Below are 16654 nucleotides of genomic sequence, written 5' to 3'. Positions count from 1 at the left end.
TTGCTTCTCCAAGCACATATTTTTTCTGGTAACTATAGATATTCATTTCCAAAACAGAAAGTACACATTTACTCAGAATCCTATTTCTTCACAGCAGAACAGCTTCTGCACTGAGAGATACTAATGGGGGCTAATGCTTTTCCCTGTTCATTTTTTTCTGTGAACTGAAAGCTTGTTGAGTACTATTGCAAGAAGATTAGAGGTAGCCAAGGCTGAATTATCCCTTTTCCCCCATCCAAATCTCACTTGACTTTTCACCATGTAGACCAGGTCTCCCACCATTTAACATCCCATGACCTTACTGTCTGTCTCCCAGATGAGAGAAACTGAAAAATAGACTCTCTGCAGACCTAGCCAAAAAGACTGAGTAGAGTGAGAAATTTGGTCTTCACTTTCCTTATCCCAACACTCCAACCTTAGCTGAGGGGTTCTGTAGAACTTTCAGAGCACTTAAGACAATGAGAGCAGCATCTTGCCCTTGACCCAGGAGAGCAAGAGGCAAAGGACTAAAACCAGTGACTTTGAGGATGATGCTATACCATGGTTTTCTGCAGGATTTCTCTATAGGATTCTGAATCATAAATTTTAAATTACCCCAAATGGGGCTTCTAGTCACAAGGTACATGAGGAGGTAGTTTAGGAGATCTATTTTGAGCCATTGTAGGAGGCACATAGGAAAGGTAAAAACATAACCCATTTTGAGATACATCAACTGGAGGCATTCTTTATGTTTTTATCTTTAGATTTGAGGAGCCCCTCAGATATTGGGTAGAACTAAAGTCTTGTCTCTCAAGTGATTTCTCCATGGTAAAACCTATAATGAGAGCAAAACTCATTTCCTCTAAATTCCCCAAATCCTCAAAGCTCACTTCTTTATCTGTGCAGTAGATTTTCCTCAGGGAACCCTACCAATGCAGACCAGTTCTGGAATTCTTGGACACAGGACACATTTCCTTCTGCAACCCTTGGAATGAAAGAGCCTCAGAGAAATTCTCCCATGGAATATACTTGTAGGAAAATAAAAAGGTTCTAGAACTTTGGCTTAAGTGGATCAAAGTCCATGTTAAGGCCATACATATTGTTCATCTTTCCAAACAAATCTTGGTAAAATGCAACTGGAAACAAACAAACTTTTGTGACCTTTTTAAAGAACGCCAATTACTATACTAATATCTGCAGGTCACGTGGCTACTGCTGCCCTGTCAAGTTATGAGGGCCAGAAGACTTAATTTTGTTCTAAGTGCCCTAACTTCTCAATTCACATCTGGGTTGTTAAGTTCTGGCAGTTTCTGTGAGGGGAGATTAGTGTTGTCCCAGTCCTATCCCAGCTTTTCTAAATGGTCTGTTATGTGTACTACTGACTCTTCCTTTTCTGAGTATTAATTTGGCCAGAGAGAGGCCTTCAGCTCTCTATCCTAGTGTTGGCCAATTCCTCCTCCTGGCAGGAATGGTAGTATCCTAGAACCCTGGGGCTAACAAATGACACAGGGATTTTAGAGCCTGGTTTCAAAGAGTACCTCATGATCTGGTTCACCTAAAATTTCTAACGAGTTAATGGTTAAAGAAGAAACATAGAACATCCATATTCTTCCTTGGTCCAATTCCACATGAGAACACAGGCAGGACTGAACTTGAGATTTTCTGGCACTTTATTTTTATGATCTTAAGATCCTGGTGTCTTCAGGCTTTGTATCTCAAGCACAAGTGGTATCATTTCTGAGTTGTAACATCTTCATTCCCAGGACAAAAAGTATACGTTGCCCTGTGCATCTCCCACAGCAAGTTGCAGGGTATTATTAGGACCCAGCGAAGGTTCCAGGCAGTTCACTGCCCCTTCACAGCGGAACAGGCCCTGCTACAATGGGGACAAAAATGTGGAAGATGAGGGCTACAAACCTAGGGCCTCTCTACCAACTTAGTTTTCCCTCACATTAGTGCCTTTTATTTAGAAACAGGTTAGGAGAGCATCATTGCAAGAAGGACCAGCATGTGATCCTGCTCTTTCTTGTCCTGGTTTCTCTCGTGACATACCCACCCTTGCACCCCACCTTGCCACACTTACCAGCTGCATAGTGGATCTCTCCCACAGCTTAACATCTCTGTCCTTTGAAGCGGTCACCAGCAACTCGGGCAGCACATGGAGGGCCGTGACAGAACCCGAGTGGATCTCAGAGAAGAAAGGGAGTGAAGTAGGGTGAAATCTCAGTGGGTAGTCCTCAGTTGAGGAAGTACTAAAGTCTGATATGTCAGATCTAGAGCCCTCTCCTCCCAAGTCTACCTTCCCTCAAACTTACCTTTTTACAATGACGTGTACTCAGACTTGGGCTTGTTGGACAGATGTCCATTCTGACATTTAATCCCAAGCTTGTTGATGACTCTGTCACTGGAGTCTGAGTTTCTGGATTTTGCCAAATGTTACCTTTGATCCATTCTCCTTCAGGCGTGCTTCTGGCCATGTTCCATAGCATCCCATCAGAGCTGGCAAACAAAAATGAGGACTCTGCCAGTCCAAGGCCAGAGTTAGAGTCAGGGTAGGTATCAATTCTAGAAGCATCTACCCCTCTCCCTGAGGCTGTCCTCTGGCCCTCCTTGGGTCCTTCCATCACCACTCACCAGATTCAGGTTTGGCCTGAGTTAACCTTATTAGGGTTCCACTAGGATTTTCTAGATTCAGATTAAAGTCCAGGCTCTCTTCAAACACTCCTAATTCCTGTTGCCTCTGTGAAAGGACAGATCATTTTGTTCAGCTTACTCGTATCACTCAGCCCTGCCTAGACAAAACAACAGTTTTCTGCCCTCACTGGTCAGGCATTTTTTTAAGCTACAACTTAAAGTGTATGAATCTTCAACGCACCTCTCAAAGAATCAGTAAATACATAACAACCCATGCAAACACCTCCCAGATCAAGATGTAGAACATTTCCATCAACTTTCTCCCCATTCCCCTTCCCACACAATACCAGCACATTTTCCTCAAAGCCTCTATTACCATATTTGCCAGTTCTTGAACTTCATTTAAGTTTCGTCATAGAGTACTACTCTCTGATTACTTTTACCCAATATAATGCCTATGAACTCTTTCAATATTATCCCATTCATCAGTATTCAGTATCATCCTTTTTATTTTTCCCATCATTGAGCATGCCCTTGTATAAATATAAGGAGTATTGTAGGATAAGAACTGGTTTGCTAACCACAAGGTCAGCAGTTCAAATCCACCAGTTGCTTCCCAGGACAAAAATAAGGCTGTTTCCTCCTATGTACAGCCTCAGAAACCCTATAATGGGCCGCTCTGAGTCAGAATCGACTCCATAGCAATCGGTTTAGTCTTTTTGGTTTTGTATATCACACATTACTTATCATTAGTCTACTTATAGAGACATTTGGATTGTCTGGCATTTATGAATAAAGCTGTTGCTATGGACATTCTTGTTTCTTATGCACTCATTTCTCTTGGGCATATATTTAAGGGTAGAATTACTGGGTAAACGGTAGACTCTAGAAAGTAACTTCAGCAGAGAGGCAGGTGAGGAGTTGATGGCCTTTTTAGGGACAAAGGGCACCTTTCTAGTTCCAGTTGCCTTCGAGTCGATTCAGACTCATAGTACGTGTGTCAGAAAAGAACTGCTCCATAGGGTTTTCAATGACTGATATTTTGGAAGTAAAGGGCCAGGTCTTTCTCTCAAGCACCTTTCAGTGGACGCAAACCTCCAACCTTTAGGTTAAGAGCTGAGCTTGCTCATTAACCCTTTCTACTACCCAGGGCTTCCAAATGGCTCCTAAGAACCTATATTTAACATGACCAGCCAGCTTTGTGTACACCCAAACCAACATCTATAGGGTAACAGCTATGTCTAATGACAGAGACAAGATGCAGTCCTTTTGAGTAGTGGATATTTACAGTGGCAAAAAAGACAGATATGAAAAAGTAATAATACAATTAAGACTATTCCCCAGTTTATGGTTTCAAATAATTTTTCAAATATTAAAAAATACTTTGCACCAATGAAATCTTACAAGAAACCCCAACAAATAAAGCTCTTAAGTACTACCAGTCCAGTGGAATAGGGAAAGGGATATAGAGCCAATTGCCTTTCCTGTCCCATTTTTCTCCATATTGATCCCCAAGATTTAAAAATACTGGTCCGAGACAAATGTTAGCTTTAACACACCTGCAAACAGGACTTACTAAGAAAGAAAGAACTTCAGGATCCACTGACTGCACAGCAAATATACCATAATCCTTGTGGGTGGACAACAGTGTAAGGCCATTTTCTGAATAGCGGTTCCTGGTTTGGAAGAAAGAGGCTGAGCTCAGGAACCCGTCTCTAGAAGATGCCAGTGTTTTGTTCTGAGCTACTTTTGTTCAGTGTCAGTTTTGTTCAGTGTCACTACTAATCCACATTTTATCTTTTCCTTGTTTGGGAGAAGCAGCATGTTGGAACTTACCAAATTTCGGAGAGCTCATTCCCTGGCATCAGGTGCAGCAATCTCAAACCTGCCTTGGCCAGGATGAGGGAGTGCCCATCATGGGCCAAGCCCAGACCTGTCAAGACTCCCGTGTCCTCCTGCAGAACGTGGTTCAGATAAAGGCTGTAGCACAAACCAAGTAAATGGACAAAGAAAGAGATGCCTCAGTTCCCCAGGAATTTCTCAGGAGTGAATCACAAAACAAAATGCATTACCTTCCCTACAAATCCTGGAAGTCGTTGTTTTTCTTGTATCAGTCAGTGTTCATCATCACTATTCCCTAATTTGCTCAAACTAGCAATCTCTAACATTCTTAACTCTTCCTTCCCTCCTTACCTTCACTGACAAGTCCTGTGGATATATTTGCATCTCTCTTTCTCATCCCCAAAGCCCAACTCAGGGCAGGCATGTCTTTCCCGGACTCCAATAACAACTGTTAAAGTAGTCTCCCTACCTTTCGTATCTCTCTACAACTAACTACCCATCCTCTACGCAGCACCGATTTTTTTCCTTCACAATAAAAGTTCTTATGTCCTCTATAGCCTGGCCCCCTTTCATCATCTCAACCCAATTTCACCCCAGTCTCAGCATGCACCCAAGTACCTGGCTATACCTAGAATATACCATACACCTTCATGCCTGTTGAGACCACTCCCTCTTCCTGTTCCTTTCAGGACCTAGCCCAGAAAACTCTTATTCATTCTTTAAGCTCAACCTCAAATGTCCTCTTTTTCCTACATTATCTTAAAATCTGCAGCCTGAGAACTTTCATATATGTACCTTTATTATAGCAATCATTGTGAGTATTGTTGTATACATATTCCTTTACTGTGAGCTTTAACTAAGGTTAAGGGATAAGTTTCATGTGTCTCTGGGTCACACTGCCTGTCCTAATGCTGGACATAGAGTAGGAATTTGATCATTATTCATTTATACCGACATGGTGAGAACCAGAAAACAATTTCCCAAGAACTTTTTCCTTGCCCCAGTCAGAAGCAGAGGTAGGCAGAGCGATTCGAGTAAAATCCTGGGTATACGTAGAGTATTGTTCCTACTATGTTAACCCCAGCTGTCTCCATTCACCTGAAATTTCTAGATGTTGAACCTCTCTGCTGTTCCACCTGCCACTCGCTGAGTTGCTCATCAGCATTCAGAACGAAGAAGGTGTTTGCTGAGCACCAGATCAGGGCACTGACGCGGCCTGGAGACTGATATACACAACAAGTTAGAGTTAGGATTCTTGCCGAGCCATGCCTGGTATGTGTCTGGAGCAGAATGTGCAGAGAGAGAGCAAAGGAGGGAGGCAGCCCCAACTCACCTGTGCTGTGGCCACAGCCTTTGCTTCTTGCCAAAGGATTAGTTCCCCAGTCTGATTCCCAGACACTGCCATGGAACCATCTGGGGCCCAGGCCACAGCAGTGATAGCTACAGGATTCTTAGGTATGTATGCGTCATCTGGTGAGGAAAGAAAATACTGCATTAGAAGCCAGGCCACTGCTGGGGTACAAGAGGAGATATTAGGCTATCTTACCCTCTCCTGAACCTGGCCTCTCTCCACGCTGTACTCACCTGCTTCCTCGGGTACCTGCCAGAGCCGGACAGAGCCATCCTCTGAGGCAGTCAGCAGGAGGCTTGAAGTGTCTGAGACAGCAACTGCACTGACTGGTCCACTGTGTCCCAGGAGGGTGTGTGTTTGAAACACCTAGGAGGAAGGGATGTAGATGGGCAGTGGAGAGTTGACGCAGCAGAAAGCGGCCCCAGATAGTCTATCACACTGCCACCCCAATCCCTGCAGGGAGCTCACCAAGAGTGGATGCCACAACCTTGTGGTCCCATCCAGTCCAACAGTCACCACCAGAAGTTCTGAGCCAGGCTGGCCAGCTGAGAAGACAGCAATAGAATGAGAAGAAGGGATGAAGCAGGGGAATGAGAGAGGGGGGAGCGGGGTGGGGAGGAATGTGGCTGGTGTTCCACTACCTGTACGTGGCTCCTGGGCAGCTGCGCAGTGGCTGATGGGTCCTGAGTGAGCTGGAATGCTTGTCAGCTCCACGCCCTGATGGTCCCACACTTTCAAGGTCCCATCCCGACCCACAGACACCACATGCTCCTCCTGCACCCAGAGCACAGCATCAGACTAGGGTTATACTGAGCAGGACATGGAAGCGTGCCTCTCATGACAAAGGTGTGGGCTGGACCATAAAACCGTTAAACAGCCCATCGCCATCAGTCCATTCCTGTGCATGGCAACCCCAAGTATTGTTGAGTAGACCAGCGCTCCTTAACGTTTTCTCGGCTGTGATCTTTATGGAAGAAGATCACTAGACTTTTCTTCCAAATAGGGACTTAGAAGATACCAAAGGCTGAGGCCAACCCAGGGACAGCAGGGCTGGACTGCTCAGGAGTGCAGTCCTGCCATGGGTCATACACCACCAAGATGCTGTGTTTCCATATTCCCCATGCTTCCCTCACACCAATCCTCCACCCTAATCATTCCCTAGTCCCAAGCATCAGATTCTTTATATTCCTTTCACTTTCCGGGTTAGACACCCAGTGCATCCAGTCTCTCAAAGCACCCTCAGTCCTCCCAGAGCCTGGTGAGCCTCCAGTGTCTTCTCACCCCAGCTGCCACAGCGCTCACAGCACTCTGATGACCCAGGAACTGACCAAGCTGCTGTCCTGACTTAGGGTCCCACAGTCCCACAGAGCCATCACTGGAGCAGGACACCTGTAAAGTGAGAAGGCAGAGGACTGGAATGATCAGCATCCCTGCCTTTTAGTATGGGCTCTCCTGGCTTCAAATTCTAGCTCCACCATTCATTCCCTTGTGACCTGGAGCAAGGTTTCTCATCTCTTCAGTGAGGATAATGATAACGTACCTATCTGATATGGCTGTGAGGCTGAATATATCTATATAAAAAACTCAGCTCACTTGCTTGCACATGCTGTTGTTGTTAGGAGCTGTCAACTAAGTTCCGACTCATAGTGCACAATAGAATGAAACACGGCCTAATCCTACGCCGTCCTCACAACTGTAACGTTTGAGCCCATCGTTGCTGGCGAGGAGCAGTGACGCTATAAGATAAGCACAGGACTGTGAATCAGGCAGCAGTTATAGCCCATCAAGATGAGGCTTTCTGCTCCCACAGCGATTGATTTAAAGCCTTGGAAACCCTATACAAAGTTGCTATGGGTTGGAACTGACTCCACGACACTTACCAACATCAACAACGTTGCTGCCACTGTGTCAATCTATCTTGTTGGGCATCCTCCTCTTTTTTGTTGACTCTCCACTTTACCAATCATGATGTCCTTCTCCAGGGACTGTTCCCTCCTGACAACATGCTCAAAGAACAAGAGATGAAGTCTTGCCATCCTCGTTTCTAGGAAGCATCTAGCTGTGTTTCTTCCACGACAGGTTTGTTTGTCCATGGTACTTTCAATACTCTTCGCCAACAACATAATTCAAATGCACCAATACTTCTAGGTTTCCCTTATCCACTGTCCAACTTTCACATGCATATGATGTGAGTGAAAATACCATGCTTTGGGGTAGGCACACTTTAGTCCTCAAATTGACATCTTTGCTCTTTAATTAAAGAGGTCTTTTGCAACCAATGTGTCTAATGAATGAGTCATTTCATGTCTTGCCTGCTGCTTCCATGAGTATTGATTGTGGATCTAAACAAAATGAAGCTTTTGTTTTTTTCTGTTAATCATGATGTTATTTTCTGTTATTTTCTTTTTTTTCTGTTAATCATGATGTTATTTACTTGTCCAGTTGTGAGGATTTTCATGTTTCTTACATTGAGGGCATCCATTCTGAAGGCTGTGGTCTTTGATCTTCATTAGTAGGTATTTGAACTCCTCTTCATGTCCCACAAACCAGGTTGTGTTATCTATATATTTCAAGTTGTTAAATGAGTCTTCCTCCAATCCTGATGCCATGTTCTCCTTCATATAATCCAGCTTCTAGAATTAATTGCTCAGCATACAGATTGAGTAAATATGGTGAAAGAATACAACCCTGGCACACACCTTTCCTGATATAAAAACCCTTTAGTGTTTCCTTGTCTGTTCGAACCACACCTCTTGGTCTATGTACAGGTTCCTCCTGAGCACAATTAAATGTTCTGGATTTCCCATTCTTTGTAATGTTACCCATAATTTGTTATGATCCACACAGTCAAATGCCTTTGCATGGTCATTAAAACACAAGTAAACATCTTTCGATTGGTATTCTCTGCTTTCAGCCAAGATTCATCTGATGTCAGCAATGATATCCCTAGTTCCACATCCTCTTCTGTATCCAGTTTGAGTTTCTGACAGCTCCCTGTTGGTGTACTGTTGCAGCTGTTTTTGAATTTTCCTTACCATGTGATATTTACTTGTATGTGATATTAATGACTTTTTTTTTTTTTTTTATGATTTTTGCATTCCATTGGATTACCTTTCTTTGGAATGGGCACAAATATGTATCTCTTCTAATTAGTTGGTCAGGTAGCTGTTTTCCAAATTTCTTGGCATAGATGAGTGAGCACCTCCAGTACTATTATCAGTTTGTTGAAAGATTTTAAATTGGATTCCATCCATTCTGGGAGCTTTACTTGTGCCAGTTCCTTCAGTGCAACGTGGACTTCTTCTGTCAGTACCATGGGTTCTTGATCATATACTACCTCTTGAAATGGCTGAACATCAACCAATTCATTTTGGTATACTGACTGTGTATTCCTTCCATTTTCTTTTGATGCTTCCTGCATCACTCAATGTTTTACCCATAGAATCCTTCAATATTGCAATCCAAGGTTTGAATTCTTTCCTCAGTTCTTTCAGCTTGGAAAATGCTGAATGTGTTCTACCCTTTTGGTTTTCTAACTCTGGGTTTTTGCATATTTCATTATAACACTTTACTTTGTCTTCTCGAGTTGCCTTTTGAAATTTTCTGTTTTGCTCTTTAATTCCACACTTCTTCCAGTTTCTGTAGTTTCTCTATACTCAAGAACAAGTTTCAGAGTCTCTTCTGACATACATTTCATCATTTCTTTCTTTCCTGTTTTTTTAATGACCTTTTGCTTTCTTCATGCATGATGTTCTTGATGGCATCCCACAACTCTTCTGGGTTTTGATCATTAGTATCTAACGCATCTAATTTGCTCTTAAGATGGTTTTGAAGTTCAGGTGGTATATGCAAGGTCCTATTTTTGCTCTCATGGACTTGCTTTGTTTTTCTTCAGCTTCAGTCTGAACTTGCATATGAGCAATTGATGGTCGTTCCACAGCTGGCCCCTGGGCTTGTTTTGGATGATGATTTTGAGCTCCCCAACATCTCTTTCCACAGATGGAGTCAATTTGGTTCCTGTATATTACATCTGGTGAGGTCTTCATGTACAGACTCCTTTTATGTTGCTGGAAAACATAATGAGTAAGTCTTTGGTCTTGCGAAATTCTATCAGGCAATCTTCAGCATCATTTCTATCTACAAAGCCATTTTTCCAACTTTAGGTCCTTCCTCTTTGTTTTCAACTTTCACATTCCAATCGTGAGTAATTATCAAAGCATCTGGATTGCATGTTTGATCAATTTCAGACTTAAGAGGTTGGTAGAATTCTTCAACTTCATCACTTGCTTAAGTGGTTGGCGCATATATTTGAATAATAGTGGTATTAGCTGGTCTTCCTTGTGGTTGCTGCCGTTGTGTGCTGTTAAAGCAGTTCCAATTCACAGTGATCCTGTATAGGATTTCCAAGAGTGGCTGGTAGGTTTGAACTGCTGACCTTGCAGTTACCAGTCCAATGCTTAACCTACAGTGCCACATTAAGTCTTTCTCATAGGTGTAGCAATATAATCCTGTAACAGACAACATTATATTTGAAGACTGATCTTGAGATGCTCTTTTTGACAATGAATGTGATGGCATTCCTGGCTTAGTAAATTGTATGATTGTCTGATTCAAAATGACTAATACCACTAATGCCTAGGACATCAATCTTTATGTGTTCCATTTCAGTTTTGACAACTTTCAATTTTCCTAGGTAACTGCTTTGTACATTCCACATTCCAATTATTAATGGATATTTACTGCTGTTTCTTCCCATTTTGAATTGTGCCACATCAGCAAACATAGGTCCTGAAAGCTTCGCTTCCTTCATTTCCTTAAGGTCAACTCTACTTTGAGGAGGCAGCTCCTCCTCAGTGGTATTTTGAGTACCTTCCAACTTGATGGGCTCATCTATATCTGACAATGTTTTGCTGTTATTCCTAAGGCTTTCAGTGGCTGACCTTTAAGAAGTTGTTTTCTCAGTCTGGCAGTTCCACTAAACACTATCCACCATGGGTGACTGATGGTATTTAAAATATTGGTGACATAACTTCCAGCATCACAGCAATACCAAGTCACCACAGTATGACAAACTGACAGAGGAATGCTGGGCCTGGCATACAGTAAGCATTTAATAAATAGTAGCTGTTGTCCTTAACATACTGTCAGTCAACAAACCCAGAAAATGGTGGAAAGTCTGCCAACGCCAACGAAAGATTTAGATTCTTAAAAGGATAGACTGTGACAAGTCTTTGCAACCAATATTCACTCCTTTCTCACCCCCCTTTTTGAGAGCAACATGGGGCTTCTGCATGGGAAAACTAGGCTTCACCAACCCTGAATAAATAATTGGAGAATCATTTTTGCCTTAGAAATCATACCTCTTTTCCACCAGGAAATCATGTATCTTTACCACCAGGGATAGCACATCCCAAGTCTCTGGGAAGCTAATACTGTGTTCTTGATAGGAGAATGGGTTTTCTTTTCAGAAAGTTCCTGGTTCAGCTGCATCACTTACATGACCTTGGACATATTCTTTAACCTGCTTAACCTCAATTTTCTTGTTGGCAAAATGTAGAGATTAGGTGGATCTATTTTACAAGGTTATTAAGTGAGATTGTTACATACAAGGAAATGCATGGCACATAGTAAAGTGCTCAATAAATGTTAGCTATTACCAGTCGCTCCTGGGAAATCCTATGTAGGATCACGAGTCAGAACTAACTCAACAGAACTAACAACAGCATTACTATTATTAATGGATGAGAGAAAAGGCTGAGTAGATGCAGGAGATGGGAGTGCTGCCTTCCTCCAGGAACCTGCTGAGCTTTTCCCTCCTCCCACCCCTTCACTCACCAGTAGGTTGTCTTTGGTCCAGGCACAGCCAGTGACCCAGTCACGGTGACAGGCAGAGAAAGAGCGAGTCAGAACGGGGGCACTGGGTGTCCTCACGTCCCAGCATAGGAGACTCTGGATAGGTCCAAGGAGAAGAAGTAGTCAGGGCCATAGAGGGTGGTGGGAACACCAGGGCTATTTTAGATAAAAAGTTTTAAGCAAATAGAGAGTGTCAAGGAAAGGCGGGTGGGTAGGTTTAGCATAGGAGGTTGTTGTTCTTGTTGTTAAGTGCTGGTTCCGACCCACAGCGACCCTGTATAGGGTTTCTGAGGAGCAGCTGGTGAGCTTGAACAGCTCACCTTGCTGTTCAAACAGACCTTGCAGTCCAGCACATTAAGCCGCAGCACAACACGAGAACTCCAGCATAGGAGTTGGCGACTGTCAAAAAGCAGGAGGGAGCAAGGGGAAGTGGGCTGCTAAGGAGCTTGGGAACAGAGGCTGTGGTGTCTAGGGAGAAGGTGGGGGCCCAGGGTGGCATCCTACTGTGGCTCACCCGATCCCTGCCCCCAGTGGCCAGGCTGCCTCCATCAGTGCTGAAGCTACAGCAGTTTACAGGACCGTCATGTCCTCGAAGCTCAGTAGCATTAGGAAATTCTTCTGCTTTTTGTGGCAGGGTCAGTAACTCCCTGGGCCACAGTCGCACTGTGAAATCCTCTGCATTAGAAACAAGTAGAGAGGATGTTGTTGTTGTTGTGTGCCATCTAGTCGGTTCCAACTCATAATGACCCTGTACAGAGTTTCCAAGGAGCAGCTGATGGTTAGCACTCCAGCATTTATCCTACATTGCCACAGCAGGTTCCTTGGAAGAGGAAGCAAGACAGGCCTGGGAGGCCAAAGATGAAAGTAATCATTGGGCTGAGGGTGATATCTGAGGGCACAGCTCCAAGGGAGGGGCAGCTAAGCCACAAGACTGTTGAAAGGCCATGGGCAAGGATCAGTCATGATGTGTAAACACAGGATAGGAATGCCAGGCACTCCCAGGTCTGGCTCTTTATCTCCCTAGCTCCTTTCTGCACTTCTCATGGCAGCTGTTCCAGACCCCTTCTCTTCCCAAGGGTCTAGTGTCACTTCCACCTCACCTGTTACTGTTATTAGCAATAACACCTAGAGAGGACCAAGGCCATTCTGCATTTTCACCTTAACATCTCTTTCTCTCCTAAGGGACACCCATCCCTTTGCACAGCTAAATCCTCCCACTGAACATTAACCCAGAAGTTTATTGGGATTGCAAAAAATCCCAAGGTCAGGGTTACTGAAAGGGAAAGAAATAAAGTTGATACTGATTAATTTGAGATAAAAATGTTTAAAAGTACTTTGAAAGCTATATTTTAAAAGGGTAAATTAAAAGTGTTACTACTAGGGTTCCAGTTTGTACTTGCACAGGTTTATTCCAAACAAAATGTGTTTAAATATGTCTCTGCAACTAGTGGATGGCTGCCGACAGCTTCTCTTAGTAATAAACATGTCTTAGTGTGGTCCTGTAGGATCAGCACTGGACTGCCATCCAAGGTTGTCAGTTCAAATCTGCCAGCTGTTCCTTTGAAACCCTATACAGGGTCTCTATAAGTCGAAATGGACTCGATGGCACTTAACAACAACAGTCTCATTAGGGAGCCTACAAAGAAAAGGTCCAATCAGAACAGTGGCTTCTAAAGGGCTCTCTGGACCAGTTCAACTTAAGGCACAGAGGTCAGCTCAGAAGGTAATGGTGACTGGTTTTTGAGGTTCCAAAGGAGTAATCTTAATAGATCTTAAAGGACACAGGACAATCAGGGGGTCTTATGATGAAGACGTTTTAAGAGAACTGAAAGCTGCACTGGTGAGAAAAAGACCTGGAAAGTTTGAGGAATTTTTTCCCATCATGACAATGCGCTCGCTCCTTCTTCGAGGGAAGCAAGGGCTGTCCTATGAGAAGTACATTAGGAAACCTTACCCCATCCACCCTATAGTCCTGATCTTGCGTTTTCAGACTGCTTTGTATTTCCTAAATTCAAAGAGTATTAAAAAGGAACATGTTTTGAGTCCTCCAAGGATGCCAAAACTGCTGTTTTTAGGTGGAGCAAATTGAAGAGTGCAGAATTCTTTGGGGAAGGGTTAAAGAGATGGAAACACTTTCTAGAGAAGTGTATATAGAACTAGATGGAGGATATGTTGGAAACAATAGCTTTACATTTTGATATTTTTGTTTAATAAAAATTTCTATGATTTTACACAATACTTTTTAACTTATCCTCATATATGTATGTGTGTGTGTGTATGCATAGGTACAGGATGGATTCCTGGTATGGTCCTATAGGATAAGCACTGGATTGCTAACTACAAGGTCAGCAGTTCAAACCCACCAGTTGCTCCTTGGAAAGCCTACACAGGGTCGCTATGAATCGGATTTGACTTGACAGCACTTAACAACACACACACACAAATACCCTGTATAGGGTTTCCAAGGAGCAGCTGATGGGTTTGAACTGCCAACCTTGTGGTTCGCAGTCCAGTGCTGATCTTACAGCACCACACCAGGACAGGGGGCTTCAAAAAGTTCCTGGAAAAATGAAATTAGAAGGTAACGGAATTTTCCTATGCACTTTTTGAAGGCCCTCATATGTATTTATGTATACATGTATGTTGTTATTAATTGCCATTGAGTCCGTTTTGACTCATAGTGAGTGACCCTGTGTAGGGTTTCTGAGGAGCTGCTGGTGAATTTGAATCACTGATCTTGCGGTTCAAACAGACCTTGAAGTCCAGTGCTTACCCTATGGTGCTATACTAGAACTCCAAATACATGTTTATGTATATACATATTCAAGGAGCCCTGGTGGCTTAGTGGTGTGAAGTGCTCAGCTGCTAACCTAAGATCTGCAGTTTGAATCTATCAGCCATTCTATGTGAGTTAGAAAGTATTAGCATATTTACATGAAACAATGATTCAGCAACCCTGCCCCCCCCCAGCTTAGTAGTAGTACCTGAGACAGAAGCCAAGAGTTCTTGGGAGGTAGCCAGTCCTAGCACAGGCTTCTGGTATCTGGATAGCAGCCAGAGGGACCTGAAGGAGCTTTTCTTGAAAGCCCAGCCCTGCAGAGACCCGTCTTCTGCACCACTCACCAGAACCTCAGGGCTGAGCCAGGCCAGTGCCGACACTGCCACATTCAGTGCTTGACACTGAACCTCCTGGGGATCTAGAGAATGAGCCAAAACAAGAGTAAGACCCTTGGAACAGGGGTGGGCATTCAGGGATGGCCTTTTTCTAAAGGCTCAAACACCCATCCCCTCCCTCTTCAGTACCTGAAGAGATTCTGTAGATCCTAATGCCGTCTGCTCGGTACCCAACAGCCACCCAATCACCATCTGGCCTGAGAGCCACACAGAGAGCAGGAGACAGAGAAGGGGAGCCCAGGCACCCGCAGGGCCGACCCAGAGAACCTGACCACACCTGGACCTAGGGACCAGGAAAAGGACTTGAAGATAGGTCACCTCTGCCACCCGATTCCTCACTCCCAGGGTTATAGAATCCTGGCAAAACCCTCCTTCCAGACTCTTCTCATGAGAGCTGCTCCTACTTACACCCCACCCTCTCCCTGTAGTGCCCACCAGTCAAGCTTTCTCCACCATCTCCTCTGCAAATGCATTAAATGCATTACCCTCACCCAACACTCCTGCCTTGGTGACTCCCTCCTCATAATCCCTCCCACCAGCCTCTATATCTGACCTTGCCATCCTCGCCAGCCGTCAATAACTGGCTCCCAGCACGCAGGAAAAGGGCACCAGAAACAAAGCCATGGTGGGCAGGGAAGGTAGCCAGTTGTGCCCCCTCTTGCCAGGCCCACAGCTCCACCATCCTGTCCAGCCGGCCTACAGCCACTACCCGCCCAGACACATTGAAGGCCAAGGTACGGACAGAGGTTCCTGGGGCCCCCAGTTCCTATACAGGGAGTTAGAAATTGAAATGTCAGGACCTACTCTTCATACAAGCTTATAGGGATACAGTCTGTCAGTCCACACCTCCCATCCTTCTGTGCGTCCTCCCCTAGGTTGACACAGGACCTTCTTACCTTGGTGACTTTGAGCCTGTTGACCCGGAGGAAGCTGAAGCTGCCAGCCCAACTGCCTGTGGCTATTACCTGCCCTTCTGGGTGGAAAGCAATGCAGTTGAGGGGCTTAGGAAAGGTGTGCTGGGAGGCCAGCTGCCCACAGACTGTGTCCCACAGCTGGAGAAGACAAGAGAGGAGGCAGAGTGCTGAATACAGATGTCTAAGCTCCCAGGCCCAGAGCTTCAGGGGTCATCTTGTCCAGTCTCCTGCCCTTAGCAGGAAGGCCTCCTCAGGCCAAGCCATCAGCAGCCCCTGGCACACTGACAGACCTCCTGATGGGCTGACTCACAGTTTAGAGCCTCCAAGACCACCCCAGGTCCCTAGGCTTTACCTTTAGGCATCCTCCCAGGCACACGGTTGCTAGCAGCCTGCGGTCTGGACTTAGGCAGCAGCCAGTGATTTGGTATTGGTGAGCCTTGGTCTGGAGCACCCTGTCCCAGGAAGGCAGAGTCAGGCCCGGGGATCCCGGGGTCATGTGCTCCTTCTTTATTTCCCTCCCCTGAACTTCTGTCAAAATGGGGAAGGCCCTCACAGCAGGATCTGGAAGAGAGGCCCCTTACCGACACCCATGCTGCAGGTCCCACAGCTCCAGGAGCCCATCGAAGGCAGTAAGAAAGATGGACGTGTCAGAGAGAAACAAACAAGAAGAGATGCCATCACAGCCACTCACCACAGACTTCTCCTCCTGTGAGAACAAGTGGGGGAAGCTCAGCTCAGGCTACCACCTTGGCCCTCCACATGCTCTCACACCAGACCCCACCCAAGCAGGACTTGAGACCTTGACTGTCCACATTCCCAGGCCAAGCACAGGTGCAAGTGGGACTACTTCTCTTCCCCAACCCCAAATCCCATACCTATCCCACAAGTCAGAGATTCTAGTGATCTC

The 16654-nt window shown here is 44.8% G+C and overlaps 1 protein-coding gene across 1 annotated transcript in view; it reads right to left on the bottom strand.

The window, feature by feature from the left end:
* Window positions 1-1732: 1732 nt before the first annotated feature.
* TEP1 (telomerase-associated protein 1) overlaps window positions 1733-16654 on the bottom strand; it is a 41089-nt gene continuing 26167 nt past the window's right edge. The window contains exons 34-53 of the mRNA XM_006835554.1: window positions 16329-16453; window positions 16100-16199; window positions 15730-15885; window positions 15387-15599; window positions 14963-15116; window positions 14644-14856; window positions 12174-12334; window positions 11642-11755; window positions 7088-7195; window positions 6448-6580; window positions 6275-6351; window positions 6040-6172; window positions 5789-5925; window positions 5554-5678; window positions 4450-4593; window positions 4190-4289; window positions 2614-2719; window positions 2295-2500; window positions 2063-2167; window positions 1733-1855 (exon numbers count right to left, since the gene is read on the bottom strand). Coding sequence (XP_006835617.1) covers window positions 1733-1855; window positions 2063-2167; window positions 2295-2500; window positions 2614-2719; window positions 4190-4289; window positions 4450-4593; window positions 5554-5678; window positions 5789-5925; window positions 6040-6172; window positions 6275-6351; window positions 6448-6580; window positions 7088-7195; window positions 11642-11755; window positions 12174-12334; window positions 14644-14856; window positions 14963-15116; window positions 15387-15599; window positions 15730-15885; window positions 16100-16199; window positions 16329-16453 — 2733 coding nt within the window. The remainder of the gene's footprint in view (window positions 1856-2062; window positions 2168-2294; window positions 2501-2613; window positions 2720-4189; window positions 4290-4449; window positions 4594-5553; window positions 5679-5788; window positions 5926-6039; window positions 6173-6274; window positions 6352-6447; window positions 6581-7087; window positions 7196-11641; window positions 11756-12173; window positions 12335-14643; window positions 14857-14962; window positions 15117-15386; window positions 15600-15729; window positions 15886-16099; window positions 16200-16328; window positions 16454-16654) is intronic.

Source organism: Chrysochloris asiatica, unplaced genomic scaffold (genome assembly GCF_000296735.1).
Source record: "Chrysochloris asiatica unplaced genomic scaffold, ChrAsi1.0 scaffold00017, whole genome shotgun sequence".
Taxonomy (NCBI): Eukaryota; Metazoa; Chordata; class Mammalia; order Afrosoricida; family Chrysochloridae; genus Chrysochloris; species Chrysochloris asiatica.
This window is presented reverse-complemented; position numbering and strand designations above follow the sequence as displayed.